At 47.1% G+C, this 27,219-nt stretch overlaps 9 protein-coding genes across 9 annotated transcripts; 4 read left to right on the top strand and 5 right to left on the bottom strand.

Annotated features, from left to right (window-relative positions):
- Positions 1-47: 47 nt before the first annotated feature.
- Positions 48-1,301, bottom strand: N7489_000852 (uncharacterized protein; the record flags this gene model as incomplete). The annotated part of the gene is made up of 3 exons (XM_056706607.1): positions 48-257; positions 317-901; positions 966-1,301. 3 exons carry the CDS (start codon positions 1,299-1,301, stop codon positions 48-50), a joined length of 1,131 nt encoding a protein of 376 aa, XP_056570909.1.
- Positions 1,302-2,814: 1,513 nt separating this feature from the next.
- On the top strand, positions 2,815-3,630 carry N7489_000851 (uncharacterized protein; the record flags this gene model as incomplete). Its single annotated transcript, XM_056706606.1, has 3 exons — positions 2,815-2,934; positions 2,991-3,124; positions 3,195-3,630. The coding sequence occupies 3 exons, from the start codon at positions 2,815-2,817 to the stop codon at positions 3,628-3,630; spliced, it is 690 nt and encodes a 229-aa protein (XP_056570908.1).
- Positions 3,631-3,920: 290 nt separating this feature from the next.
- N7489_000850 (SDR family oxidoreductase) lies at positions 3,921-5,097 on the bottom strand (the record flags this gene model as incomplete). Its single annotated transcript, XM_056706605.1, has 5 exons — positions 3,921-3,953; positions 4,008-4,116; positions 4,168-4,223; positions 4,283-4,592; positions 4,658-5,097. 5 exons carry the CDS (start codon positions 5,095-5,097, stop codon positions 3,921-3,923), a joined length of 948 nt encoding a protein of 315 aa, XP_056570907.1.
- A 1,537-nt stretch (positions 5,098-6,634) lies between these two features.
- Positions 6,635-7,888, top strand: N7489_000849 (uncharacterized protein; the record flags this gene model as incomplete). The annotated part of the gene is made up of 1 exon (XM_056706604.1): positions 6,635-7,888. The coding sequence occupies one exon, from the start codon at positions 6,635-6,637 to the stop codon at positions 7,886-7,888; it is 1,254 nt and encodes a 417-aa protein (XP_056570906.1).
- A 2,239-nt stretch (positions 7,889-10,127) lies between these two features.
- On the bottom strand, positions 10,128-12,386 carry N7489_000848 (uncharacterized protein; the record flags this gene model as incomplete). The annotated part of the gene is made up of 6 exons (XM_056706603.1): positions 10,128-11,165; positions 11,237-11,299; positions 11,430-11,612; positions 11,687-11,794; positions 12,023-12,190; positions 12,261-12,386. Coding segments are annotated over 6 exons (1,686 nt in total), but the record flags the coding sequence as incomplete, so codon positions are not given.
- A 4,134-nt stretch (positions 12,387-16,520) lies between these two features.
- N7489_000847 (uncharacterized protein) lies at positions 16,521-19,485 on the top strand (the record flags this gene model as incomplete). The annotated part of the gene is made up of 12 exons (XM_056706602.1): positions 16,521-16,704; positions 16,758-16,814; positions 16,867-16,943; positions 16,991-17,149; positions 17,222-17,352; positions 17,403-17,685; positions 17,742-17,917; positions 17,965-18,571; positions 18,618-18,690; positions 18,740-18,921; positions 18,969-19,224; positions 19,289-19,485. Coding segments are annotated over 12 exons (2,382 nt in total), but the record flags the coding sequence as incomplete, so codon positions are not given.
- A 944-nt stretch (positions 19,486-20,429) lies between these two features.
- Positions 20,430-22,342, top strand: N7489_000846 (putative MFS transporter; the record flags this gene model as incomplete). Its single annotated transcript, XM_056706601.1, has 8 exons — positions 20,430-20,621; positions 20,675-20,762; positions 20,811-20,909; positions 20,976-21,177; positions 21,254-21,569; positions 21,620-22,050; positions 22,106-22,244; positions 22,298-22,342. The coding sequence occupies 8 exons, from the start codon at positions 20,430-20,432 to the stop codon at positions 22,340-22,342; spliced, it is 1,512 nt and encodes a 503-aa protein (XP_056570903.1).
- Positions 22,343-22,527: 185 nt separating this feature from the next.
- On the bottom strand, positions 22,528-24,679 carry N7489_000845 (uncharacterized protein; the record flags this gene model as incomplete). The annotated part of the gene is made up of 2 exons (XM_056706600.1): positions 22,528-24,557; positions 24,610-24,679. The coding sequence occupies 2 exons, from the start codon at positions 24,677-24,679 to the stop codon at positions 22,528-22,530; spliced, it is 2,100 nt and encodes a 699-aa protein (XP_056570902.1).
- Positions 24,680-25,131: 452 nt separating this feature from the next.
- On the bottom strand, positions 25,132-26,604 carry N7489_000844 (FAD-dependent oxidoreductase; the record flags this gene model as incomplete). The annotated part of the gene is made up of 5 exons (XM_056706599.1): positions 25,132-25,306; positions 25,377-25,452; positions 25,522-25,821; positions 25,873-26,155; positions 26,233-26,604. The coding sequence occupies 5 exons, from the start codon at positions 26,602-26,604 to the stop codon at positions 25,132-25,134; spliced, it is 1,206 nt and encodes a 401-aa protein (XP_056570901.1).
- Positions 26,605-27,219: the final 615 nt, after the last annotated feature.

Here is a 27,219-nt window from a genome sequence, read left to right as displayed (position 1 = left end):
GAAATATGCAGGGAAAAAAAAAAATTCTGAGCCTCTTCACCAGGATTTCATGCGAGAGACGAAGCAATCGAAAGCCAACCCACACCAACTGTTGCGACTTCAATCCCCTTAGTATCCTTTTGTGGGGGATAGCTGACGCGAGCCAACCTCGATAACTGGACCGCAAGCAAATGCTCTCTGAAATATATATCCAAACCACCGACCATGTGAATGCTATGATCAGCACCGTTTCCCCCTTCTTCTCTCCCCAGCACAGCCTGGGACCAACAGTTTCATCTTCCATCTTCCCAGTTCTGCTTCCATTTTTAGCCCACACACGCTTGGTCTCGTACAAAGTCTCCCAAGAGAACCCAAAGCTCCCAAACATCCCGCCCTCCTTCTTACCCTCAGCCGCTGCACTCTTCCAAACGAAATTGCGTCCTCCATACTCGAATCGTCGCGGCGACCAATCCTTTCTTTGCATCTCTCCATCCGGAATCTCGGTTATTGCGCCCATGTCGGGGATTGTCCGTGTTATCATCCGAAAACTGCCTCCTTTGGTCTTCTGCAGTCTTACACTCGTCGCCCCGATTCCGGGCAAGAATTCCCCAGCGCGTCGGAGGACCGTATCGACAATAGGTTCCTCGTTGCTCCAGACGAATTGGAGGGCGTATAAAACGTGTGTGTTGGTCTGGTCTTTGACGAAAAACCAATATGAGCGCATACCCAGGTTGACAAGCTCCGAAGAATGCGTAATCCGGTAAGTGACAGTGGGCGCTGAGGGAGAAAGAGTCAGCGAGAAAAAAGGGCGTTGCGAGGTGTCTGTATTGAGGAATGGCTGAAGGTGGGCTGGAGCCGTGCTGATATCTTTTGTAGACCGACTGGGAGTATCTCCACAGAAAGTATTAAGACTCTTGCGGATCTGGCAGTTGACAAGAAATCAGTGATTTGGAAAGGTGTGCCGCGTTCTGGAGTTTGTTGCTTACCTGGGTCAATGACCACGTATTTCCGTCCTCCCTTTCCACCTCCTCCATCGCATCCAAAATCGTCGGTGGCAATATTATACCGTCGAAACTGCCCTTGCGCTTTAGGTCTTCAAGATATGCCAGGCGCTCTCGATGAACTTGAACCTGTCTCTCGAACATCTTTCTGTGAATTTTGAGGGCATTCCCTTTCTTGTATATTTTGGCCGCTTCATCCAAAACAGTTATGGCGCTCTTGTACACTTTGATGGCTTCATCGTAGTCGCTCTTGCGTTCCAAGATGAAGGGCATTGCGGCGAGCTTGTAGACCTTATTGTCGGCATCGACTTTTCCTGCCATTGCATCGGTAGAAGAATAGTTGACTGATGCGAAGAATGGTTCCTAACTTGTTTTTCTCTCGAGGGGTTGGGTTATGAACCCTTGCGGAGATGGTTTCCATGACGCTCCTTTATAGAACCGAAAACGTCGGAGTTTTCTTTGTAGTTTGAAGCCAAGGCAGAAATATGCCTTGCCAAGGGGCTTCCATGCATAAAATTCCTATATAGGATATGGATTCGTGTAGCCGTTCTCGCGAGCGATTGTGCTCGAATCAGGTTGCATCGTGGGCATCCTTCGGGAAAGATAACTGGAAATTTCGGTGGGAAATGATCACCTGCAGCATCAGCCACAATGCTAGCTTGCCTCAGAGACCCTTATGAACTGCGGTTGGAATACACATGGTTGGCACTTGAAGAGAAGGATACTAACTAATCGCTTAGCATTACCCTCTTCGAAGCTTGGCAATTAGCTTCAGCCAACCACTCTGTCAGCTTAGTGCGGAGGCAGTGGATAGATAGCGCATGGCTACCAAACAAGCCACCCTGGATATGGCTACTCGGTGTCCGTGGAGTATTTTTAAGAGGCAGTGTTTTACAGAGCCTCGGGCTAAATCAGCATCTGCGAATAAATCGGGTTAGAGGGACTCATTTACGTTGACTCGGAGCTATCTATGGACATGGTATCTAATAGACTAGAAGAAGCAACAACAGCGACCGCCGTCTAAAATCGAACTATTCCCTGAGTTGAATGTCTGACTGTCTTGACAGCAAATCATGTATCCTGCGATAACATGAATCGAACATGCGCGTTCGGAGTAAAAAAGGAAAGGGAATCTGATAAACCCCCCCATTCCTTGCAGCCTTGGAAATATGTACGGAGTATATTGTAATGTTGGATAAGCTAAAATGCCAAAATGGCTATAAACTACTCGAAAAAGAAGGAAAGAAGAATAGCCATTATCGACAAGAAATTCCAAAAAACGGGGAAGGTTGAGGCTGAGGGTCCCACGTCGCTGGACTGGCTTGAAATTTGCCCTGACATTCCCACTGCCCAATATGAGTTCATTTGGCGCAATTTATGTTAGGATATTTCAGCATTCTTTTCTATCTTTAGAGCTATTCGGAATTCTAAATTGGTCGAAACCCCGGAGTTCAAGAGATCCGTTTTCTTGCTGCATCTGGGCCCTTTAGGGCTACTCTGTAAGGGGTTTATGGCCTAATTGGGTATAGCGTTATAACTTTCACAGAGACTATCACCGAGCTAGCACCCAAACAGGCTAGACATCATCTCAGGATATAACAAAGCAGCCAATAGGAAGGCTCCGTTTCAACGCCTTCTATTCATTATCCTAAACGGTATTAGGCTGTTCTCCGTCTCTTGACTCCTGCTGACTGCATAAAACCTGAAATGTTTTCTCATCTTATATGAAGGCGAGCGCTCGATCTCTTCAGTCCATTCTCCTATCTTCTTTTCGTCATTTCAATCTTTGTCGCTCTTTGACTACCCTCACATTCGTTCATTAATTTAATACAACATGCGTATCCAATCTCTCGCTCTCCTGGCCGGCGCCACTACCGCCATCGCTGCCGAGACAGTCACTCTTTTCCTACCCGGGTTCGACGAGCAACGAATTGAGGGCAAGGTCATTGGCACTGTATGCGCAATCATCCCTTTTGATTTAGGACAGAAAATTGATTGATATTGTTTCAGAGCGGCTCCATGACCAAATATCTCATCAAGTGTGCTACCGACGTTGATGAAACCGAGTGCGGCATCCCCTACGATGGCATGACTGTGGCCCAAGGCTCTTCAACTGTCAGCCTGGGGTACAGCATGGACTCTATGTGAGTATCCAGCCCTACAAGTGAATCCACTTAGATCCCCACACTCATAGCTGATCCTTGCCTGAAACAGGACGATCGCTGAGAGCTGCAAGTACGATGCGACAAGCGTGAGCTGCGGCGCAACCTTCGACGAGAGTGGCACGATTTCCTCGTGGAACTCGAAGGTCGCTATCACGGAAATCCCCGGTGGCGCATTGATGCCTGTGACTATCACCGCAACTGGGTCTGATAGCTCTTCCGCCACCACTGGTGCCTCGGTCTCAGCTTCTACCGCTGCCTCGACTAGCGGTGCTACGTTGACCACCTCTGCTTCTACTTCAGATAGCACTGCTACTGGCACAAACACCGCTACTGGAACTGCCACTGCTAGCGATTCCTCGGATAGCAGCAGTGCTGCTGCCACCAGCCAGACTGAGACGGATAACGCTGCTATGCCCATGATTACTGGAAACGCGCGCTGGGCTGCCGGTGGTGTTGCAGCTGCTCTGGCCATCGCCGCTCTCTAATTGTCGGGCCATCCTTTTGAAATGAGCGTGGATGCCAATAGCCCTCGCTCGGCTAACACCCCTGCCTCATTGATAGATATGTACTTTCCTCATGTATACTATGCAATATACGAAGCGTGATACCTTTTCTGTACTTTGGCCTTATCGACCTAGTTTGAATCTGTATTGATGGGGGTCCAATAGGTATGTATTTCGTATTTTTACGCCGCATAACGTGAGGCCGCGGAACATGTAAAATGAGCGCTATACAAACCTCCTCTAGATCTTTATTCAAATTCGTGGCGTGTAAGTCATGACCTGCGGTGCATCACACCAGCCGCAGCCTATAGAATAGTCAGAACATGTCCATGATAAATTCAACCGCAAAGCAAGCTTACTTGGTGGCTGGGGAAAACCAGGGTATCGGCGATCACAACGTTCTCACGACGACCAGCCGCAAAGACGACAACCTCGGCAATGTCATCACCAGTCAAAGGTTCGACGCCCCTGTCGATGGTTAGTTATATTGTGTTTCTCGGCTTATTTCACATGACTTACTTGTACACAGCATCAGCCTTGGACTTATCCCCATAGAATCGCACAACGGAGAACTCCTAATCAAGGGTATTAGCTTCATATAAAAGACGAGTATGAATGTATGCGATAACCATACCGTCTCAACTTGACCAGGATCGATTTCAATAACACGGATTCTCGTGGCGATGAGCTCCTTTCTCATCGCATCGGTGAAGGAGCGGACAGCCGCCTTGGTGGCGCAGTAGATGCTACCGCCAGAGTAAGGCTCGCGACCAGCGATGCTACCAATGTTAATAATGTCACCACGGCCACCATCAGAGCGCTTCTTAAAGATGGGCAGGACGGCCTGGGTCATGTTAATGAGACCGGTGACATTGGTATCAAACATGACCTTGATATCCTCGGCAGCGATGCCGGGCGCCTGGGCGACACCCTTGACCAAGCCACTGCACCGCGAATGTCAGCACTGATCGTGCATATCAATCAGTTCTGCTTGATGTGTATGACTCACGCATTGTTGACAAGAACATCAATCTCCTTGAACTCCTCTGGCAGGGAGGAAACAAAGTTATTGACTTCCTCTGGATTGCTGACATCCAGCTTGACGGGAAGGACCTGGACACCATCGCCAACTTCCTGCTTGATCTCCGCCGCGACCTCCTTCAATGTGTCGATACGGCGCGCCGTGAGGATCAACTTCAGGTTCTTGGGCGACGTGCGGGCGAACTCCTTGGCAGTGCTCTTTCCGATGCCCGATGAGGCGCCAGTAACGACGATAGTCTTGCCTTCGAGGCGCTTTGCCATTGCGGAAGCCATGGTGCGTCGGATAGAAGTTCGGTGGGCCGCGAATAGGAAGGAGGTGGGGTTTGCGGAGAGAGCTGGGTTTGTGAAGGGGTGTGAGAGTCGTTGAAAGCGTCCAATTGATCTGATGCAAGCTCCTAGATAGGTCATGGATCGAAGGCTCTGTTTTTCAAGGAGGAACGAGACGTATAACAAAAAATAAATAGAATAATCACGAGCGAGTGCGGGGACTCTGGCGTCATATCGTGATTATGTAATCTCATACAACGCGCCCGGGGATGGGGCCGGGCCAGCGGCGAGAAGGCCGATTTCCTTATCTCCGTATTAATTCATGGCCCTTGGCTATGTTGATTGGCCCTTGGGCGCACCACTACGACAATAAGGGTAATATTACTCGGTTTGCAGAAAATAGTAAGCCACCCATTACTACCTAGGCAGATAGCCGTGGGGGTCATTCACCCACATATGTACATGTAGGTACCAAAGCTACTATTCATCCACCCATGTACCTACCTACCTAGGTAGGTAGGTAGGTACCTATAATTATTAGTAATAACTTCCTTGGTTTGACTACCGTTTACGGCAAGGTATGAATTTTAAACATGAGGTAAAGGTACAAGTTTTGCTTCGGTGCTGTCCATTAGTATATATCCGTGGACATTTGTAGATTGGGTAATTGGGCAGTAAGTAAGAATTAAAGGAAAGGTATATCCACCAAGATGGTTTTAGTAAGTAAAGCATAATTGTCCTCCATGTCGTTAGGATTAACTTCTAAACATTATGACCAACTCTACTACTATATTGCATACATATGTATTTAGAATCGGTCTAGCAGTACGCCGATTGAACCAGATGTACATTGTGGCCTTCCATTTTTGCTTTTCCTTTAGCTAGTTTAAAAGTTGAGAAAATTAATGTTATGCTTGTGTTGTGTCGACGTATATCTCCATGGAATCACGATATAAGATACTCAATCCTTTATAACTACGGTGGGGCTGGTCAACATAGCGAGGGTGCCTTGAACGCTTAGGGGATTGTTCGGAGGCAATGCACATAATGGAATTTGTCTTTGCATGCATCCCAGGTCTCATTATACTCATTATATGCGCCTGGGGCTGACTGAAAGAAGAAACAAAGCCTCATGCCTCATTGGAATTGGTCAAAGAGATAGTTTATCTTTGAAGAAAGACGCCCTAATTAGGGTGGGCATCTTCAACTAGACAAAGAAATAAGTGCACCTTTATGGTCATAACACGAGACTCGTTGTCGCTGGACAAAGATCAAAAAGAATGCCATTGTGTATATTCTCTTGGAGGACATCGATTAATAGTTCTTAAGACCGGTCACTGCCCCCGATGCATCTAATAAATAGCGTTGATACCCACCCAGTAGTGTCCAGCAACCACAGTTTTGGCACTTTCCCTCGAGTGCTGTGATCCTTTCGTTCAGACAGAAAGAGCAAAGGAGCGCCTTCCTTCCGTATCCAGCACAACACAAACACGGTAATCTACCTCTTCCGAGCTATAGCCTTGTTTACATTCTAACCTTCAGTTCACATACACATACCAATGCTAGAGCTAGTACTATTTGAACACATCTATCGATTACTATTGTTGCTTGCATAAAGTTACTATCTATCTTGGTATTTCGATCAGATATATCAGATAATACAAGATATCTTATCAACATGCCTTCTCCGGCAAAGGTTTGCTATGCAGATCCTCTGAACATAGAGTCAAAGCGTAACACAAACTTACATTTATCTTCTTCAACCCAGGACCCCTCCTTCGACGAGCTCCTTCGCCGGTGTGACTTTGACTGGGCGGAAGATGTCGAAGACGCTGATCTCAGCAGTAATTTGCCGATAACCACAACAGCAAACCCTCTTGATTACTGCTTGTCAAAAGAAACTTTCTACGATGAAATCCATCACTCTCCTCGCCACTTCGCATATCGCAAGTACAAGCCATCACTTCCAACTATCCACGAAGAAGTGTGGGATGAGCCATGGGGTTGGGTATATGGCACCCCAAATGTAACCTCCGACCCTTCCCAGAGAATATTAGCAGAGTCCCACGATGATACTACACAGCACTCAACATACGAGGAGTCTCGAGGCAACAGCGAGTCAGACTCCCATCTGGTTGCCCAACAAGCGATCAACAACATCTTTGCTGATCGCCAAGCCTGGATTGAAGCAGATGAAGAAATTCATCACTTCAACTGGATGGGATTGCGTGTTTATACACACAGCTCGACCTCCCCATCTGAATCGCTGGCCATTATCTTTGCAAAACCCAAAAGCCTACAGGGAAGTGCGATGTGGAGAGTCCACTCAGTTCTGAACCGAGCTGTGTGTTTCATCGACCCGGTACTTGTGGTTTTGGATGACACAGACGAAAGCTTGCTCGAACTACGGGGCTCAGAGCTTGTGCGTGCATCTACCGGGTGTGTTTTCAAATTTTACTCACCGCACGGATCATGGTTGGAAGATCCCAACGATTCGAGTGAAGGAACGACTACTGACTTCGGAAATGCACGGACATATGAGGCTACAGATTTAGTCATTGGAAATGGATTTGTAGAATCTGCCGCTATCCCTTCAGTATCCCAGTGGGCAGAGGCTCGGCATAAATCCTGTGATGTCCATGGGATTCAGCGTCCACGGAGGATGACTTGGGAGCGGAAACCCTCGCCGTTGCGGCATTGCGAAACAATTTCGCCAGAAATAATCCCCCAGGACTTACGGCCTACTCGCATGACGAAGCCAAAGAAGCCGCCACGCAAGATTACCACTTGTGTTGCTGGAGCACCACCTGAGGAGTATTTCTCTTTCCCGACTCCTGTTTTTGGCCGTCGTAGGCCGATCAAGCAAGAATTTGCGAAGGCTCGGCAGAGACTGGCATGCATTTTCACATCATTGAAGACCAAGCTCAGTTAGACATTTATTTTCTAACTGACCTCATTTACTGGGCTGGTCCTGGTTCCTTTGTTTTCTGAATCTCATTTCTTTTTCACTTTGGTTTCTGGTCACCGCACCTTTTGCGTGAGCTCAGACTGAGCTTACAATCTGGATGCCTTTGGGATAATCTCCTATTTCCTTTTGCCATATACAGACATCATAAACATTTGGATTCTGCTGTTGGTGAAATTTCAAGTTATCTTTCATTTCTTTCATCTACAAACTTTCTTTTAAGCTGAAAGTCCACCATTCCTTCGCTTTATTATTCTTTGTACGAGTTCCCGAATGGTGAAGCGTTGTTTTTTATATGCGAGTGATGCCCTATTAAGCGGTATGTGCTTTTATCAAATAAGTTATCAATATCCCTACAATATCAAGCAGACAAGTATGAATCGAATATGCCTTGTAGCTTAGTTCTAGTAAGCAAGAAAATTATACACTTCATGAGAGGCCTTCCGCAGATCTTGCGTGGCAACCAACGTTCGTAGAGGAATGACAGTTCATCATCCAAGTCCCGTGTAAGGAATCGTGGGTATATGTATTTTCACCACATGCTTTGATGTCAGGTCATCCAGGCGGATGCCTGCCCAGGTGGTTTTCCAGGTGTCCAGGCCTCTCTGTTTGCTTCCTAGCTAGCTATATTAGCTAGCTCTCGTCGGTCAGAAATATCATCTCTTCCTTTCTTCCCTTTCTCTCTCTCTGGATAGCCAGATCATTTGACAAATGCTGCTCCATATGAGACGAAGCTTCCGATTGCTGGCAAGTCATCTCCTTGATCTCCGGCTGTGTAGATCGTCTTCGAAATCATCCCAATTGCGCTTGTCTGCTGCGCCAGCTCCGAGTGCTGGTCCTGCGTTGTAGGTATTGGTCCCCGATAGACCCCCACCCCCGTTGTCGTCTTCCATCCTTATATCTTCTAACTGTATTCCCGGATCTTTTGACGTCGTTTTTGTTGGGTTTTAATGTATGTATTGCTGTAACGTGATTCGTCGAATCAGAAAGGATAAGAGGGTCCAAAGTAAGGACCAAAAAGGTTGTTGTGTGGGGAAACCCGGTGAAAGCTCTGATTCGTTGATCCGGTCCGGTCGAGGCCAGTGTGGGCCCCAAAAATGTATGGACCTCCCGCGACTCTCTTTGCACTGGATAGGTGAAAAATTGTAAAGAAATGCAATCTGATAATTGTGGATGATAGCTTTGGGGTCATAACCTGTTGGCTCATACATAGCAGGAGCCAAGAACGCAAGCTCGCAGGGAACTTCCAGGGAGGAACCAGTTCTCGACAAGGCCTTCATGATTGCGTTGGGTGGTGTTGTAGGTCCCCCAGAATAAGCCGACCCACGAGATCAATGCGAGCAATTCGAACCTGTGCCCTTCTAAGCCAGCAGGGAGCTATAAAGAGAATATATGGTTAGTAAGGTTGTAAATAATCCGTAGGTCAAACATTACCATCTAGCAATCTCGTCCCGATGTATGACAACCTTGGCAGTCATTTGTGTTAACCGTATCTTGGACATATATGATTTGGAAGTGCGACCAGAAACCAGGTTCCGGAGTTCGAAGTAGCCAATCTTCAAGGCTTCGCTGAATACATGGGAGACAAAAGAGGAGCTGTTGCACTGGGTTCGGGAGACGATTACGAGCAGGCCGTTGCGGGAAGATAGTTCCGTGGTGAATGACCTGGTTTTCTGCCATGACGGTTCGTAGTAAAGGTGAATGCTTCGAAAAGGATAAAGAAGAATGTTAGCCTTTGAAGTGAGAAATATGATCGAAGCGAAGTGTGCGAAACAAAACTGAAGATATAAAAATAGGGCGAAGATATGTAAGGGTAACTCACAATATAAGAAGTTGATATCCAGGAAGCTGATAGTAGTTGAAGCTGACAGTGGTGCATGGTAGGAGCCAAGAAAGCAGAGAGGAGAGGGTTGTATTGTGAGAAGAGGGAGCGAGCTCCCATACAGACTATCTACACGAGGGGTCGATGCCTTGGAACACAGGCATCACAATAACACAAAGAAAGCAAGAAAAGAAAAAAGAAAAAAGGGAAAGAACAAATCATTATCAGAAAGTGAATGAAATCTCACTTGAAAGTGAGCTCATTGTAAAAGCACTCAGTATCAAACCTCAGTCCCGAACTTCCTCAACATTTCAACTTTCACTTCATCCCCAGAAAATAGCAGCATATTGACATAGTAGATGTTAAACAAAAGAAAGCGAGTCACTAGAAAGATAACAACCACAAGAGAACGTCTGGTACAAGCCGGTGGGGGATGAAGACGGCTTTCTTGATCCCTGCCTTGACGTTCCCGAGTGAGAAACCAAAAGATTTCTGAAGGATGCAAGTGATGGTAGCCCAAGTCTTTTTGGCCAGGCCACCCATGATGCTAAGACGGGAAGAAGAGGTTGAATAAGAATCGGTCTTGGGCCGACACCAAGCCTTCTTGATCATAGTTCCCATGATGCCAGCGGGAAGGGAAATGGACATGCGAGAAATTCTCTTTGCGGCAAGCCAAGTCTTCTGGGTGAACTTGCTCGCGGTCTCAAGGATGCGGAGGTGGTTTGATTGAGATGGGTTGTAGTCAGTGGTCAGCATGGATTGGATGTTGAGCTTCGACGGTGTGGCCTTCCATGTCAGCTTCCGGGGTAAGCGGACAGGGCCCTGGCTGGCAGCAACCAATTCACCTCGCCGCCACATCCAGTCGTGTCGAGAAATGAGAGGCCCGATCCCAAAAAGTCCATTGCCGATGGTAAATTGACCATTGCCAGGTGTCCCGGCATCTGGAATAATCATCCTCCGCATTGAGAAATCGTCGGTCATCCAATTTCCATACAGTGAATAGTGAGTGTAGGTGTTGTCGTGACACGCTTCCACCATCGCTGTCCCATGTGTCTGAAGGATTCCTTCATTTTCCCTATCCAACACTATGATGACAGGGTCAATGTACCGAATTGCCCTGTTCAAGATCGAATTAACTCGGAGCTCGTCATTGCCCTTTGGCGCTTTAGGCTCAGCCTGAATAAACGCCAGCGACACCGGAGGTGGGGTAGTGCTTCGAGTATATACGGGACAGCCGAACCAATTCCAATGATGAATATTCTCATCATGACTGCCCACGATTGCGCGGTACTCATATTCGTTCAATTGTCCTTGAAGCCCAATGTCGATCACCGGATCTCCGGTTTTCATGGCAATATCGTTCTCAGCATCGTCGACCAAATCGAACGTCTCGGGGTGCGTGAGGGCAGCATATGAATCGTGCTGAAAAGCGGAATCAACAATTAGTTTCTTAGGCTCGAAAAGGGAGGTGAGCTAGGCGTGAGGATAAATACCTGTTCAACGGCTGTGACAGGGCCGTGAGTTCTAGTGTGACGTTCGTTGCCGAGCTCGAGATCCTCGACGTCCATAGCAACATCATCCTCAGCATCCTCGACAAAACTGAACCGCTCAGGTATAGTGTCAACAAAATTGGGTCTCGGGGTGTGGGAGGTCAACACAGGAATCGTCCTACACAGTGGAACCAACAATCAGTTTCTTAGTTCTCGAAAAGGCAGATGATCTGGGCTTGACGGTAAATACCAATTTAACGGCTGTGACAGGGCCGTTGTTTGCATCGGGAAGTTCATTGTGGACAGCGAGGTCGTTGATGTCCGTAGCGAGGTAGCTTTTACCCTCGTCTGAGTCCCGATGAGAAGGAAGTTGGGCGTACTCATCGCCTTAATAGAGTAGCCATTATTAGTTTCCAAGAACTGAAAGAGCGAGCTAGAATTAGAGATATTTACCACGTTAGGTCCGGTGGTAGGGCCGGTGGAAGTGATATCCACAGAAATATCATCATTGGCACAGTTCGACCGGTTGCGATCAACGGGAAATTGAGGGTATTCGTCATTCTATAGTGTAGCCATTGCTAGTATCAGGCCTAAAAGAGATAAGTGGGCTGGAAGTGGGGATACATACTTTTCTCACAGAGGCAGAGCAGGTAGAAGCGACATTATCCTTAGTATTCTCCAGGCAGTGATGATTAATGGGAAGTTGGGGGTACCCGCCATCCTATAGTGTAGCGGTTGTTAGCCTATGAAGTCTGAAAGAGATAAGCGAGTCAGAAGTGGGAGAAATACCGGTTCTATAGCGGTAGCATAGTCAGTAGAACTGGCAGCGATATTCTCAGTGCCGACAATAGGGACGCCAGTAGCCATAGCGATGGATTTGTCTTTCATAACGATATCATTCTCCACATCTTCGCACCAATCAAACTGCTCCCTCATAAGAAGGTGAGCATATTCGTCCTAAATAGTGTATCAAGTGTCAGTACTAAGATCTCAAGTCGATATGTTAGATAGAAGTGGGGATAAATACCCGTTTTGTGGTTTTAATAGGGACAATAGGTGTATTGACCAATGTTGTCGTCAAGGGGATGTCGTTTTCTACATCCTCCCACCAGTCGAATTGTTTACGCACAAGGAGGTGTGCGTATGGGTCAGCCTGTATAGTGTATTTATCGTTAGTACCAGGTCTCTTGAGGCAATAGTCCAACTGAAATAGGGGCGAAATACCATGATAGATTCTGACCTGCTATGAGGCTTAGATATGTTGATGAATTCAAGCGAGGATGGAATATGGAGACTGTAGATGAAGATGAAGATAGATAGTTAATGAACTAGTGAACAGTATGAAGAAAGAAGTAAACAAAGGGAATTACTGATGAGACATTTTCTCGTCAAGTAAACAACCCCAAACAGGAAGGGCCTCGACGACGCGCTTGCCACCGGACAAACATTGATCTAAAGTGTTCCATCTGATATATGGCTACCATATCTTGACAAACACATTGCTGCGTGTAACTGGCCCAGCGAAGAAAGCTCACCGCAAACTTAATGAAAATAAAATAATCAATACCAGAAGATGCGAGAGCTAAGTGGTCCAGGCAAATGGAAAGCGAGAGAGATCAGGACCCAAGCACTTTCCCAACGTGATTCCAATTCCCTTCCCGTAGGTACTCAAATCCCACCCATATCTCCTTGGTTATTCTTTCCCGCGCGTGCCTCTTCTTCCGACGAGGTAGCTGGGGAGGTTTAGAATACCTATCTGAGTCTTCAGAGCCAGATGCTTCAAGACTGGTAAGTGGGCTAGCTTCATTTGCGCTCACTTTTGTCGTAGATAGGGTACCCTTCTTGTTGGAGCCTACAGTGTAGGGACCAAGAAAGCAGAGAGGAGAGAGTTGTATTGGGAGAAGAAGGAACGAGCTCCCATGCTAACTATCTAGACTAACGAGGGGTGGATGCCTTAGGACCCACGTGCATAGCACTTCTTCTCGTGGGGTGGCCATGTAGCTCCTTAAGTCTCGAGTGTTGGACATTCTTCTCAGCCTTCAAGGTGAGTGAATGGCAAACTTGGAATCGTCGGCTCCGTCAAGCGCGTGCACCAAGACAACTGTTGTGGTAGAGACCCACATTAGCTAGTTAGATAGTTGTGGGAACTCGCTTCCTCTCTTCCCAATACAACTCTCTCCCATCTGCTTTCCTGAGCCTACGTACTGTAGTCTCACCAGGTTATGAGCACTCGCTCTTCAGAGCTTTCATCGACAAGATAAGCAGATTGCAATTATCCAATTTTCCAATTTTCAATTCCACCTATCCGTGCAGAGAGAGTCGCGGGTAGGAGTGGGGTCTACAACAACCCGATCAAATCAGAGTTTTTACTGGGATTTTCAACCCACAAAACAACCTTTTTCGGGCCACTCTTTTACCTTTTTCATCTTTTCTATCCTTTTGATTCGTCGAAATACCATTGAATTCGACGATCACCTTTCCGATCCGACCAATCAGATCGTGTCATTTCTATACAACCTTGATTCGACAATTCACGTCGAAGACATTCACCAACGTCAAGATATCCGGGAACACGGTCACAAGATACAAGGATGGCGGACGTAAACACCACCAACAGCAACGCGAGAATCGGGGCGGGTGCACCGAGCGATGACAACTGGTATGAATACATAGATGCGGTCCAGACCGGCGGAACCCAGGCAGACAAATTGCCAGTGATTGGAAGCTTTGTTCTGTACAAGCTGGAACCATCGCTAAAAAACAAGGAAGACTTTAATACCTGGTACGATAGAGTGTACAGGATCCTTCGAGGCTATCGTCTTCACAAATTGATCGACAAGAACGTCGAGAGACCATACATAGATGCTCCAGATGCAGAGAACTGGTTTACGCTGTCTATACAGGTGACAGCATGGCTGTCTTATTGTATCGAACCAGAAATCGTGAAAGACATCAACTCCACCGGACAGAGAGTCGAACTGGCAGATGACTTTATGCACCAGCTAAAGCTTTACATGCGGGGAGAAGGTCATGATGCGCTTAGTGCGGCTATGATGAAGCTGTTCAATACGAAACGGATGGAATTCACAACGGCCGGAGAATTCATTGATGGTGTGAAGCAGCGTTTCAAAGCTGCCAATAACTTAAAATCTAAGCTGTCCCCGTACACTGCGATAGTCATCGTGACCTCGCAGTTGCAGGAGATCCCGGAGCTTCGGAGCGCAATTGACATCCGAAACAATGAAATGAAAAAGGTTAAAGATCCGGCAAATGAGATCTCGCTCTATGAGTATTTCAGATATTGTGCGGACATGCACGATAAGATCCGTGAATTGGGGATTGATGGCGGCGGGCTATAGCGCAACAGAGGCTCTAGCCGCTTAGTCCCAACCAACACTAACTTCAGATGGAAGGAAGGAGAAGCTTATGAATGCACCACCACCAGGCAAATACGAAAGGAAGCATGTCGACGAATGGAGAAATCACACGATGCAGCGTACAGCCAATGGGGCGTGTTCGTACTGCGGTATGTAAGGCCATGATGCAAAGGATTGCTACCATCTTGTGCGCGAGAATCGACCACCCAATTGGAAGCCAGAACCGGGATTATGGTACTGGAAATCTCACGATAAGGCGGTGGACTTCAATGAAAGCAAAGGCCAGCAGTTCACCGGACAGCCGACAGAGAGAAACTGTCAGCGTCCGGGCCATGAAACTTGTTACGTGGCCATTTAGTCTTAGCTTCCGCAGGTAGACAGACTGAATGGATTATTCTTACCGCTCCGCCATTTGCTGTTACATTTGTTCTCGAGGACAACCCAGACCTCACTGTATGTGCTGGACGTCACTTTTGGAGCGACGACAGAAGGTGCACTCATTACCAGACAATCACTCTGGATAACATAAGGAAGGGAGCCCCCAGACCGTGAAATTGAGGATTTCCGCTTTCCGGGAGCAGATTGGTCGTCTCCAGCGAACCATCAAAATCAACATGGGCCTTGATAAAACCAGGCATGCGACGACGCTAGACCACTCAGGGTAACATGGCCATTGATGTAAGTCCCACTAATGTCGAACTTAATAAGTTTCCCTATAGATATATATTAGACCATCCGTGGAATAAATGACTCTCCTTCCAAAGTAGTACTATAGAAATAAACGAACCGCACGACAATTAGCAGGAAAATCAACATTAATGGCGTCATCACCTCACTAACCGCTTCGTTTAGATTATGCTCGAGCTACCCCGTACGTATCACACTAAATTCGGAGCTGCCAGGCGAATGTTATACTGATTAGGAAGTTTATGTTCCACTTTGGCGAAATAAAACATAAATTCCCCAAAGAAGTAACTGCATTAATCTTGGAAATATATGCCGTCGTCTTATCACCTTTTTATCAGATATAAAATGCCATCCCTTGAAACTGTGCATTCCTTATATTGAATACAGGGAGACGCGTAAATGCTTGTAAAGATGACACCTTTTCCTAGAATCGAATCAGACGCTAATTAATTGCTTTGATCAGTCTAATGCCGAATTTGAAGGCGAATGTACTTAGGGGAATCCTGCAGAGATAAGCTCATCACGCCGCCTCAGCACGCCATCAACAGATTAAGCACTTGCCACACCGAAATCGCACCGAAGATGCGCCTTTTAGCGCACTTGGCATGTCTTGGTTGAATTGTAAAATGAGTAACCTTTGTGGATCAATTACTTTGGCGATGAGCTATTCTTCCTGCTTTGAAACTACAATATTTCTCATATACAACGTATAGGATTCCCCCGCGTATATAAACAAATGTGTGCATGCCTGCTTGGGGTTCGACAACGTTAGATAATCCCCTAGGGAGAGAAATGGCCTCGACACATTATTTGCAATGTAGTCCTGTTGTAAGGATATCAGTAGCGTAATAAGAAATGCTATACGCGGGTCGAATCCTGTGAGACATACCAAACCAAACAATACTGTAAACAACACGGCATTGAGCCCAAGTCTTGCTAAGGTGCATCAGCAAGCGTTCATAACTCAGCCGGCCATAATACCTAAGTTAGTAAGAAACAATATGGCTTTAGACTTACCATAAAACTTTTGCCGTATTCCATGTCGCAAGGAAGTTGTTGCCATTCTGGGTGGATCTATCGTCACCCTTGCATCCTGGCTTGGCATAAGACGCACGAGAATAAAAGGACCGGCTGCGAAAGGACATCAAACTCGGCTTCCCGTGTTTTTCTCTCTCACACCAACACCTTTCCTTTCTGCGTATCAGCTTGAAAGTATTTCAGCTATGGCGAATTCCAAAGGGCCTGCTAAAGATCCAAATATATCGCAGGCGCCTGCAGCAGATCTCGAATCCGAACATACTTGTCAGGATCCGGGAGAATGGCTGTACAAATCCGATAGAGCAGAGCTCACAGAGCTCACACCAGTTGAAGCCTTTAAATGGAATGTGGAGGGAGACCAGTCACCTTGTAGGTCGACAGTCGTCCCGTATATCCCAAGAGCAGATATTAATACTTCATAGTTCCGGAGGTTGCGGCTTGTGTGTCCAACAAAGATGATCCCACTATCGCCTGCAATAGTACGTTATGGATGTTCTCGGTTAACTAGCCTGAATTAACTCTCCATAACAGCTGTTAGGGCGTGGATATTGATGTCAATCTTTGTTATACTTTTCTCCGGAGTCAACCAGTTCTTCGGCCTACGATATGTATGTTTCAATTCGCTTCGCGCTTGACATCTACTAACTTCTCCTAGCCGTCCCTCACAATAGGTTATGTTGTCGCTCAGATTCTCGTTTTTCCAATTGGCCGAGCATGGGAGAAGCTTCCAAGGTGGAGGGTTCCTCTAGGGAAACTTTCATTCGACGTCAACCCAGGGAGGCTTACTATCAAGGAACATGCCTTCATTGTTATTGTGAGCAAGAGCAAATTGTTACATTTGTGAAAATTTACATAATTGGGAACTTCATCTAACATACCAAACCAGTGCGTCAATATCAGCGCTACCACTGCTTATGCGCAAGGTGCCTTGGTAGCAATCGTCAGTCCTGTATATTGGAACCGTGACCTCGGAGCTGGCTTCTCGTTCTTATACCTTTTGACAACCCAAATGATTGGGTATTTAAATTCTAATCTTTCCATTTTATTTATTCACTGACCTTTTCTAGATTCGGCCTGACAGGCCTTGCCCGGCGCTGGATTGTGTACCCTGCCGCTTTGGTCTGGCCTACTTCGTTGTCATCCACCGTTCTTTTCCGGGCACTACACGAGCCTGAAACCCGTACGCCAGCTAATGGTTGGATAATTACCCGGTACCGCTTCTTTGCCTACACTACGGCGTTTGCTTTTGTTCTGTTCTGGTTCCCGGACTACATATGGACAAGTTTGGGCACTTTCGCTTTTGTGACGTGGATTGCGCCTCAAAATCAGAAGGTCAACACAATATTTGGAGTAAGTTCACGGAAAGTCCATCAATACTTACCTGAAACTGACCTCATCCTTCCTAGATGAATTCCGGATTAGGCTTGATACCTATCAGCATTGACTGGACGCAAATCAACTACGCTGGTTACCCCCTCATGACCCCTTTCTACATCACATGCAATGCGTTCGCTGTTGTCGTGTTGTTTTACCTGTTCTTATCGCCGATTCTGTACTACTCTAATGTGTGGTATAGCGCATAGTAAGTTTCCAGTGTCAACGGGGAATTCTAATATACTGATATCCTAGCCTTCCTCTCTTGTCATCAGGCACCTTCGACAACACGGGAAGCACCTACAACGTATCCCGTGTGCTCGACTCGGCTTTGGACTTCAGCGAGAGCAAGTACAAGGAGTACTCTCCGATGTACATCTCAATGTCTTATTCTTTGACCTATGGACTTTCTTTCGCTGCGGTTACCGCAATCGTGGTGCACACCTACCTTTACAATGGCACTGAAATCTGGGCCAGGCTCAAGAATGCCCAGCATGGAGGTGAGGATGTTCATCGTCGGCTTATGCGCCAATATAAAGAGGTCCCGGAATGGTGGTACGGGGTTCTCACGGTGGTGGTGTTGGGACTTGGTATCTTGACGACAAAATACTGGGACACAGAGCTGCCAGTTTGGGGCTTTATTGTGGTTTGCTTCGGACTGGCAGTGCTTCTGATTGTCCCCGAGGGTATTCTGCAAGGAACGACTAATCAACGCGTGTTCCTCAATATCATTACCGAGATGATCGCCGGATACGCCTGGCCTGGAAAGCCTATCGCTAATCTGATGGTGAAGTGCTATGGCTACAATGCAGTCAAACATGGGATGGACTTCGCTCAGGATTTGAAGCTCGGGCAGTACATGGTAGGGGCCTTTTATCCCCGGCACTCGTATTTTGCTGATTATCTAGAAAATTCCTCCGCGTGTTTTGTTCTTTGGCCAGATTTATGCGAGTGTCCTAGCGACAGCCACTCAAACAGGAGGTACGATGTGTCATAAAATGTGCACATAATTTTGAGCTAAGGAGGATAGTCTTACGATGGATGCTTGGACACATCTCTGACCTTTGCGAGCCGACGAACAAAGAACGCTTCACATGCAACGGTGCTAAAGTGATGTACAACGCTTCCTTAATTTGGGGTACAATTGGTCCGCAGCGGATGTTCCAGTCTGGACAGGTGTACAATGGCCTAGTCTATTTCTTCCTCATCGGGGTAAGATATCGAACACTTTCCTTGATCTTCCTTTATTGACTCTCAAGCCCGTCGTTACTGTAATTGTGTACTTCATTTACCGCCGCTACCCAAACAGCTGGGTTCGCTATATCAACGTTCCAATTTTCTTTAATGCAGCGGGCAATATTCCTCCTGCAAACACCAGTATGCCTCTTGAAACTCTCGTCGTGGGGGTATCTGAATCTGACAAAACAGCACAATACTCCCTGTGGTTCATCGTTGGTTTTATCTTCAACTACCTGATCCGTAAGCGTGCATTTGACTGGTGGAAACGTTACAACTGTGAGATCCTACTTTTTCAAGTCTCCACTCCTGAGGATATGTCACTAATTCAACTCGTGCGTAGATTTGCTCCAGGCAGCCATGGATACCGGCACTGCTATTGCGACGATAATCATTTTCTTCGCGCTGGGCTACCACTCTATCACTTTCAACTGGTGGGGAAATACAGTAGGATCCGATACGGCTGACGCGAATTCGGTCCCTTGGTTGACTGTTCCCAAGGGAAGCTTTTTTGAAAGGGACCCGGCGAATTTTGAAATATGTATACGATTGAATCCTATAAGGCAGACTTGAGTCAGAGGATCCCATTACTGGCCCCAAGAAATTGAAGTGCTGAGTATATATGAAGTCCCCCGGCCCCGGGAATTCCGCGGTTGAGCCTTGGAAGGTTCCCCTCCCCGGACGATTGCTCTTTATCTCAACGTCCAAGATGTCTACCATGGTTATTCAATGGAATGAATGAGAGTCGCTAAGCCCTACCTTAGCAGACAAGTTCTCGAAGTTCCGACATAATATCTAACGGGGGTCGAGCGCGGCCGCCAAGCCCAATGTATATCCCTAGGATGCTGGAAGTCTCGCTCAAATTCCGCCGAAAACAAGATTTGGACCTCAACCGATGATATTGTCGGGTTTTCTATTTTTTCCTTTTTTCCCCCTTCTGCGGACACGGAAAATCTCCGAGCGTCAAGCCAATTGCGACAGGATTTAGATGGAAGTTGCTCATATGGCCCAAGAAACGCGCAATTGCGGCGATGATGTCGTGATTCTCGGATAGCTCCACTCACGTCGTTTGAATCACCGACAGTTCTCAGGTACACCACGCCTACTAGAAACAGTGTACAATTTATTGAAGGTAGGTTTGAGCAAGGAAAGCAGTGTACGTTATGTGAGACACTCAGAATACCCAAGTCGCCTATCAAGGCACCCATCGACACTATATATTTCACTTGCACGCCTATAGAACCAAGCATTCTATAACATCGCGGAAATAACCTCGTTGGAGCTTAGCACGAATCTTATATCCCCACTTTCTCCATATAACCTTCCCTTTTAGGTTTCGTGGGTCGTGGCTTCCAGTATTATTGTGCATCTACCCACCTGGACCGTGCCGTCACGCGTATGGTTTTATAAAGCTATGCCTCTTCCTGTATTTACATTTATCTTTAAAACCAGCCAAGGTTGAGAAATTGAGCGAAATCAACAGCATGGCCATGCAGAAAGAAGCAGAAGTAACGGTATCGCCTCCTACCTCATCAACCACATCAGAACCGGATGAGAACTATGAGTTTTATAAACAACACCGAGGCCTCGAATACACGACAGAGGAAGCAAAAAAGGTTCTGCGCAAGATTGATATACGTCTCATTCCATTGCTGTTTTTAATCTACATGCTGCAGGTGGGATTATCGCGTGTCTCGCTCACTGCAATCCAAGTACTAATGCCATTCAGTACCTGGACAAGAACAGCATCAACTTCGCGTCTGTATATGGCTTAAAGCAAGGAACACACTTAAAAGGACAACAATATTCATGGCTCAGTAAGTCTAATTTTGAGAACGTATAATGCAGGTCACTGACCATACCAGGCTCCATTTTCTACTTCGGATACCTCATTGCACAGTGGCCCGCGGGATTAGCAATGCAAAAGCTGCCTGTCGGCAAATTTCTCGCCATCACCACGTTAGGTAAGAGAGACCTCTATCAGAATTAGGAGTATTAAACCAATACTAGAATTATGCTAAGAGGAATAGTGTGGGGTGCTTTACTCATGACGACACCTGCATGCTACAACTTCGCTGGGATCGCAATCAACCGCTTCCTTCTAGGAATGGTCGAAGCAGTTGTAACTCCTGGATTTGTGCTTATGACCGGAATGTGGTACACATCCGAAGAACAACCCCTGCGGTTAGAGGCATGGTACTGCACTAATGGTATTGCGACAATGTTTGGAGGGTAAGTGACGAACAACTATCCACATCCACCCCTGCCCGGTTATATTGGAAGAAAACCGAAAACTAACCAAAGATAGTCTTATTGGCTATGCGGTTGGGCATATTACGACTGGCCTTCCACGATGGATGTACGTCTTCCTCATTTTTGGAGCCTTCTCCGTGGCAGTAGGGATTATTGCCCTGATCTTTCTCCCGGATCTTCCGTCTACTGCCAAATTTCTCAGCGAGCGCGAGAGAGCCATAGCTGTTGAGCGTGTCGCCATCAACCGGCAAGGTGTCAAAAGTAGCAAGTTCAAATGGTATCAGGTCCGACAAGCGGCCGAAGATCCGAAGACCTGGCTTTTGTTCGTCATGGCGATTGGTGCGCAAGTTCCTAACTCGGCGTTAACCAGTGTATGTATTCCGGTCCTGTTAGATGTGGTTGCAGCTAACAAGTGAAACAGTTTACTTCCATCATAGTTGGCACTTTCGGATTTGATACCCTTGGAACTCAATATCTTCAAATCCCGGGTGGTGCGGTTCAATTCATCACTCTCCTTCTTGGGGGTTATATTGCAACAAAATTTGATGGCAAGTTTCATTCACGATTTGCATGCATGATCTTCGCCTGCACGGTCTGTATCATTGGATCGGGTCTTCTGGTCGGTCTACCGGACACCAACAAATGGGGCCGCCTTGTTGCACTTTGGCTATGCTATTTCCAAGGTTTGGGATTTAGCATGAGTCTGACCATTGTTAGCTCTAATATTGCTGGATATACCAAGAAGCAAGTTACCGGTGCCCTGTTATTCACTGGATACTGCGTGGGAAATATCATTGGACCTCAAACTTTCAAGTCAAGCGAGGCCCCTGGGTACAAGAGTGCTTATATTGCGTATGTTGCCATTCTCCCTTGGGAGAAACTTTTAACTTACTGAGAATTCCTACAGGATGCTCGCTGGCTATGCAGTTAAGCTGATCTGCATTGCCGCTTTGTATATTTATATGTACCTTGAGAACAAGCGTCGAGACCGCGAAGCAATCGATGGCCAGGAGGCTGAGGAAGAAGGCGTTGAAAATGACATGTTGGTGAGTTTTGAGTTTCATGGAGCCTTGATATACGCTAACCCATATTTCCTAAGGACAAAACGGAGATCGACAACAAAGGGTTCAGATACGTTCTGTAAACAGAAACTTCATGTTTTTTAGTGTGCTTTCGCTTTAAAATTATTATTTCTCTGTTCAAAGTATGAATATTGAACGTCTTGCATCTGGTGAAACGCCCGTTCTGAAGGCTTCAACGAAGATATACCGATTGCCAGGGTAGCTCCAATGAAAGAGCGCTTTCGGGGAGAGTAAAATTTTGCTTTTCTCAAAACTGCAGAGGATCATGTAGAGCGTGGAATGTCCCATTGAACCATGCATCGAAATCGATATCTTCTGCAGTATCCCATGCCGGCTGCATTTCGTTGAAGTGGGCACCGATCACATCTTGGGCATCGGCATTCGAGAATTTGTTAACAGATGTCTCAGGGGTGTCAGGGCCTAGGTTCATTCTCGTAAAAGTTGAGAACTTGGCCAAAATTTGACCAAAATCAATCATCTTGTTGCCAAGCCCTGAGCCCGACGTCGTGTCGGCAGTAAAGATTGCATCGATTAACGCGACGCCGCGCTGAGCAAGGACGTCGTTAGTTCGATCAGCAAGGCGGGTGCGAGCGGCGACTATTGCATCCTTGTGACTTTGTGCAATAGCGACCTGATTTTCTGCAGTTGCATTAACTTCAAAGCACATGATGACTGCAGCGGTAATTGCAAAAGCCGTATGTGTCCATATCGAGATATCCCCTTCTCCTACGATTACCTCGTGCTCACGCAAGATTGTCATTGCGGCGGCAACACAGGTACGTCTTGAGTAGATATATGTTTGGTCATTGAAAGAGCGGAATAGAAACGGCCGATGGATCATGATAATCTTCTCAGCTGCAGTGATAGCGAGACTGCGTCGAGCGATAGCAAGCCATGGGATTTGTGCTTCTTTTGTTTTATCCGCACGCAGAAGGAAAGGGGGTATGGCTTTCACAATGCCTCTCATTTTCTGGTCTATATGCAGAATATGTTCGTATTGCTCTCGCATAGGCTTTCTGGATTTCATTGGGCCGAGTCCGTCCACTAGACCGGGCATCAATTGTGCCAAATTCACGAGCACGCGGATGTAAGTGCTTATGGTGGGAGATGTGATGGGCATATCCGTCAAGTCATAGTCATCTGCGTTCATGGGAAGGGCTGTCGAGAAATGCATCGGCGAGATACTGTAGCTGTCTGTAAAAGGGATGGCGAAATGGTCTTGAATAATCATTTGGCACCATATCCTCTTTCCCACTTCCGATTCCACCTTCTCATCCCATTCCTCTTTGTTTTGAGTAAGCTTCGTTGATTGATCTTGAATCTTGTGGATTCCAAGGCACTCGGCAATGCGTACCGCAGCATTGAATAAAGTCGCATTCAGCTGACTCAAGCCAAGATTGTGAGCAACCTCGGTCGATATGACGATTGCTTGGACAGAGTATATGGAGAGATTGCTGAGAAAATGTGAGTTGTAGAGGGTCTGCACCATAGCAGAGAACAGCTGCTGTGCAGATTGTATTGCTTGTAGGTCGACATCAACAAGCTCTCTTACTTTTTTACTATCCTGGATTGAGCTGACGGTGGAACTCAAGACAGAAAAGTAGAGCGCTGGCCAGAGAGGGTCATCGAATTTCCCAGTTTCCCAGAATAACTCGCACTGTTCGAGAAATGTTGGACCATGAATGCAATTATGATGCCAGGCCACATGGCATAAATGAAACTTGATCAGCTTCTGGGCATCCGCAGGACTGGGGAAAGAAGAGTTCAGCTCCGGACTAGGTCCATAGACTAGAAGAGGGCTCGTCCTTGATAATGACTGAAGTCCATCTTTGCGATACTGGCAGGAGCACGTCCTGTGAGGGAAGCATCCAGCAGAATTACGACCCCAGGCAAGATGCTCAATAGCAGTGAGAAGCGACGAGTCAACTTGATGTGTGTTTTCGGTCGAAACGAGTGATACTTTGCCGGGTGTACGGTCCTCAAGTGTACTCGGTTCCTGTGGTGCCGAGGCGGTGTTGGATACATCCGATTCTTCGGGATCCTGGCCGGTCTCCAGCCGGAATATTTGATTCTTAATCTTTTGGACAACAAGAGGCACCGGATCAGATATTGATGATTCGAGGTCTGCCAAGAGCGAATGCAAAAACTGAATCTCTGACCCATGTTGCACAGCATTGCGTCTAAGCTGTACGATTTCTATCGAGCACTTGAGATTTAAGCGTTTACATCTCGAGCAGGGATTTTGTTTGTCGCATTTGCGTTTGCGCTTCGTGCATTCTGCATCGTGTCAGTCGTCTACTGGACCTGTGTGGCAGCAGAGGATCTTTACCTCGGCAGGCCTGTGGCTGACGCTGCGATACACGGACCCTAGCCGCTTGGTTTGACGCAGTAGCGTTCATTGTGCGTCAGCATTGCATTGAAAGACCGTTTTCCTCTTAATGTGAGGAGTCGATAACCCAGGCCTGGATTTTCCATGCCAGGAGAAGTGGAATTTGCGGAGGTCGGGGGCGGGAGCGAGTCAGCGGCTTGGCATTGATAAGCACTTCGGCAACTACCGACATCCCATAGATGTAACGAGATTATAATATCGGCATTAGCCATTTATATTGTGAGTAACCTGTGTATTCTATCCATTCGTCGCTTGTGTTATTGCCTGGAAAATTTCGACTTGAGCTTTCTATGACATCCCTCAGTAACGGACGCCCCGATGTTCTACCTTTCGACAACACCACATCATCGCCAGATATCACAGTAACTTCTGTCAGACTGTGATGGGGCCCCTAGGCCCTAGGCAGGAAACGAGGTTTTTGTTTGGTGGATTGGTGAAATGTGCCGTATTTTCCCCACAACTTCAGTCAGATTTCTTCAACTCCCGCGACCCGACCAGCGGACTTCCTTCAATTTTGGAAAAGTCATGAGCGTCGAGGCATGCCTGTCTAGAGTTGAGGAAGCTAGGCTCGGCTCGTGTGAAGACATCGTTCTCGTATGCTGCGAGAGAGGATAGCAAGGCCCCCGAATCGAAGGAACTGGTATCGCAGAATCGATCATTAGCATACGCCGAATCAAAAACAGTTGGGAGCGCTCAGATAGCCATACCTTGGCTGGCACATATCGACACGCGTGACGAGATCCAGCACATCGACGATCGCGTTGTTGGCACCTTCTCCGCGGACTAGTTGAGGTTAGAAATGCGCATTCTACCACGGTCGCATAGTCATGAGACACTGTAGGAGTCACATACACATGGTCATTGTATGAGCTGAATCACCCATCAACACCGCCCGGGGATGCGCATGTTCCCTGCCCAAGCGGAACATCCAGTCTTCGATGCGAATCGAGCGCACTTCCACATCGCCAGGAAGCTTGTGTACCAGCGAGCGGAACGGTTCCGACCAATTATCAGTCAACTTGTTCATCAGCGCGATGCGCTCGGCGTTCGCGTCCGGGACGGGGATTTCCTTCGAATCGGCCCACGAGATGATGATTTGGCAGTGGTAACGGTCTTTGCTACTATTCTCGAAGTTGTTCGGGGTATCCAAAACTATGAAGACATCAGTATCCCGCAGAAGAGACTGGGGTCCGGTAGACTTACAACTGAAAAACAGGAATACGTTTGACTCAGGATGCGAGCCTTGGAATATAAAAGGGTCGATTGACTCGACGCCGCCCAGTTCCTCCGCGCTGTACAGTGTCGACGCACCCAGAAGCTGCACTGGTAGCTGGTTCATCTGTACATCTGGATATAGGATCTCGCGTGTGCGCGACCGTGCACCATCGCACGCGACAAGTAGTGGCCCGGTGGAGGATGTGCCATCCTGGAAGTGCGCGGTGATTTTGTCTGCTGTGGACTCTATACTTTGAAGGTTCTTGTTCCACTAAAAGCACGGCGTTAGCACCTATCGAGAGTCATGAAGAATGGAACTTCGTCAAAGACGACGATATCCCGACTTACTTGAACATCAATGTCGGTAGTCAGTAACTGTCGCAAGCGAGCGCGACTGACGCGAATGCGCTCCGCGGCGGGAATATTGTATAATGCATCTCCCGACCTGAGGTCAAAAAATTGGAAGCGACCGGTGTCGCCCCGGGCGGAAGCTTCTTTGTTGACGAAGGTTTCAGGGAACCGTGTAACGAGGTGCTCTGGTAATAATTCACGCAGGGCAGGAAGTGACCAATGTAGCGTCAGACCCCATCCACCACTACGGGCATCGATTGCGGAGTCGCGATCGAAGATCTTGAACGCAACGTTATGGCGCTGGAGGTACTGGGCCAGTACGAGGCCACTAATGCCAGCGCCGATAATCAAAATGGGAGAATCAGACATGGTGAACAAGATATAGTAAGTGATTCTAGTGACAATGCCCAGTTTGATTGCCTCAATCTATACACTCACGCCTTACCCCTCTTGTGGTTTACTCTGTACGGAGTACTAAGTCAATAAGTCGTGCCACCAGGATCCGGTGGGACAAGCTCTATGGAGAGTTTATGTGGGGTCTTGAATACGAAATGCAAATCCTTCGATGGGCCAACGAACCCGAAAGGATTAGATTAAGATTTGATGCTCCATTGACTTTTATTTAGGACGGCTCGGGTTCTATCTAGGTACGGAATAGTTTGGTGTGACTTCCAAGGTTATAAGAAAAATTAAGTTATCTAATTCCAAGGTTCTAATTCCAAGGTTCCTTAGCAACCTTGGAAGACTCTTAGGCTTAATAAAGAACCTTGCCTACCTAGGTAGGTGGGAAAACGCCTATTATAATCACCCCGTGCTATACTCCCTATTGAGGTCCTCCATTATAAGACATCATTATTGGAATCCTTCGCTTTGAGACATAAGCATTGATGCCCGATTCCGATTAGACATTGAGGAAATTTAAGGATTCTAATGTCACGCTTCAAAAAATTCAGGTCCCTGAGCTCAAATTTTCGGCTCTCTCCG

The sequence above is a fragment of the Penicillium chrysogenum genome, assembly GCF_028827035.1.
Source record: "Penicillium chrysogenum strain IBT 35668 chromosome Unknown utg000001l_segment0_segment0, whole genome shotgun sequence".
NCBI classification, from domain to species: domain Eukaryota; kingdom Fungi; phylum Ascomycota; class Eurotiomycetes; order Eurotiales; family Aspergillaceae; genus Penicillium; species Penicillium chrysogenum.
The sequence above is the reverse complement of the archived record's forward strand: the minus strand, read 5'-3'. Positions and strand labels throughout refer to the sequence as shown.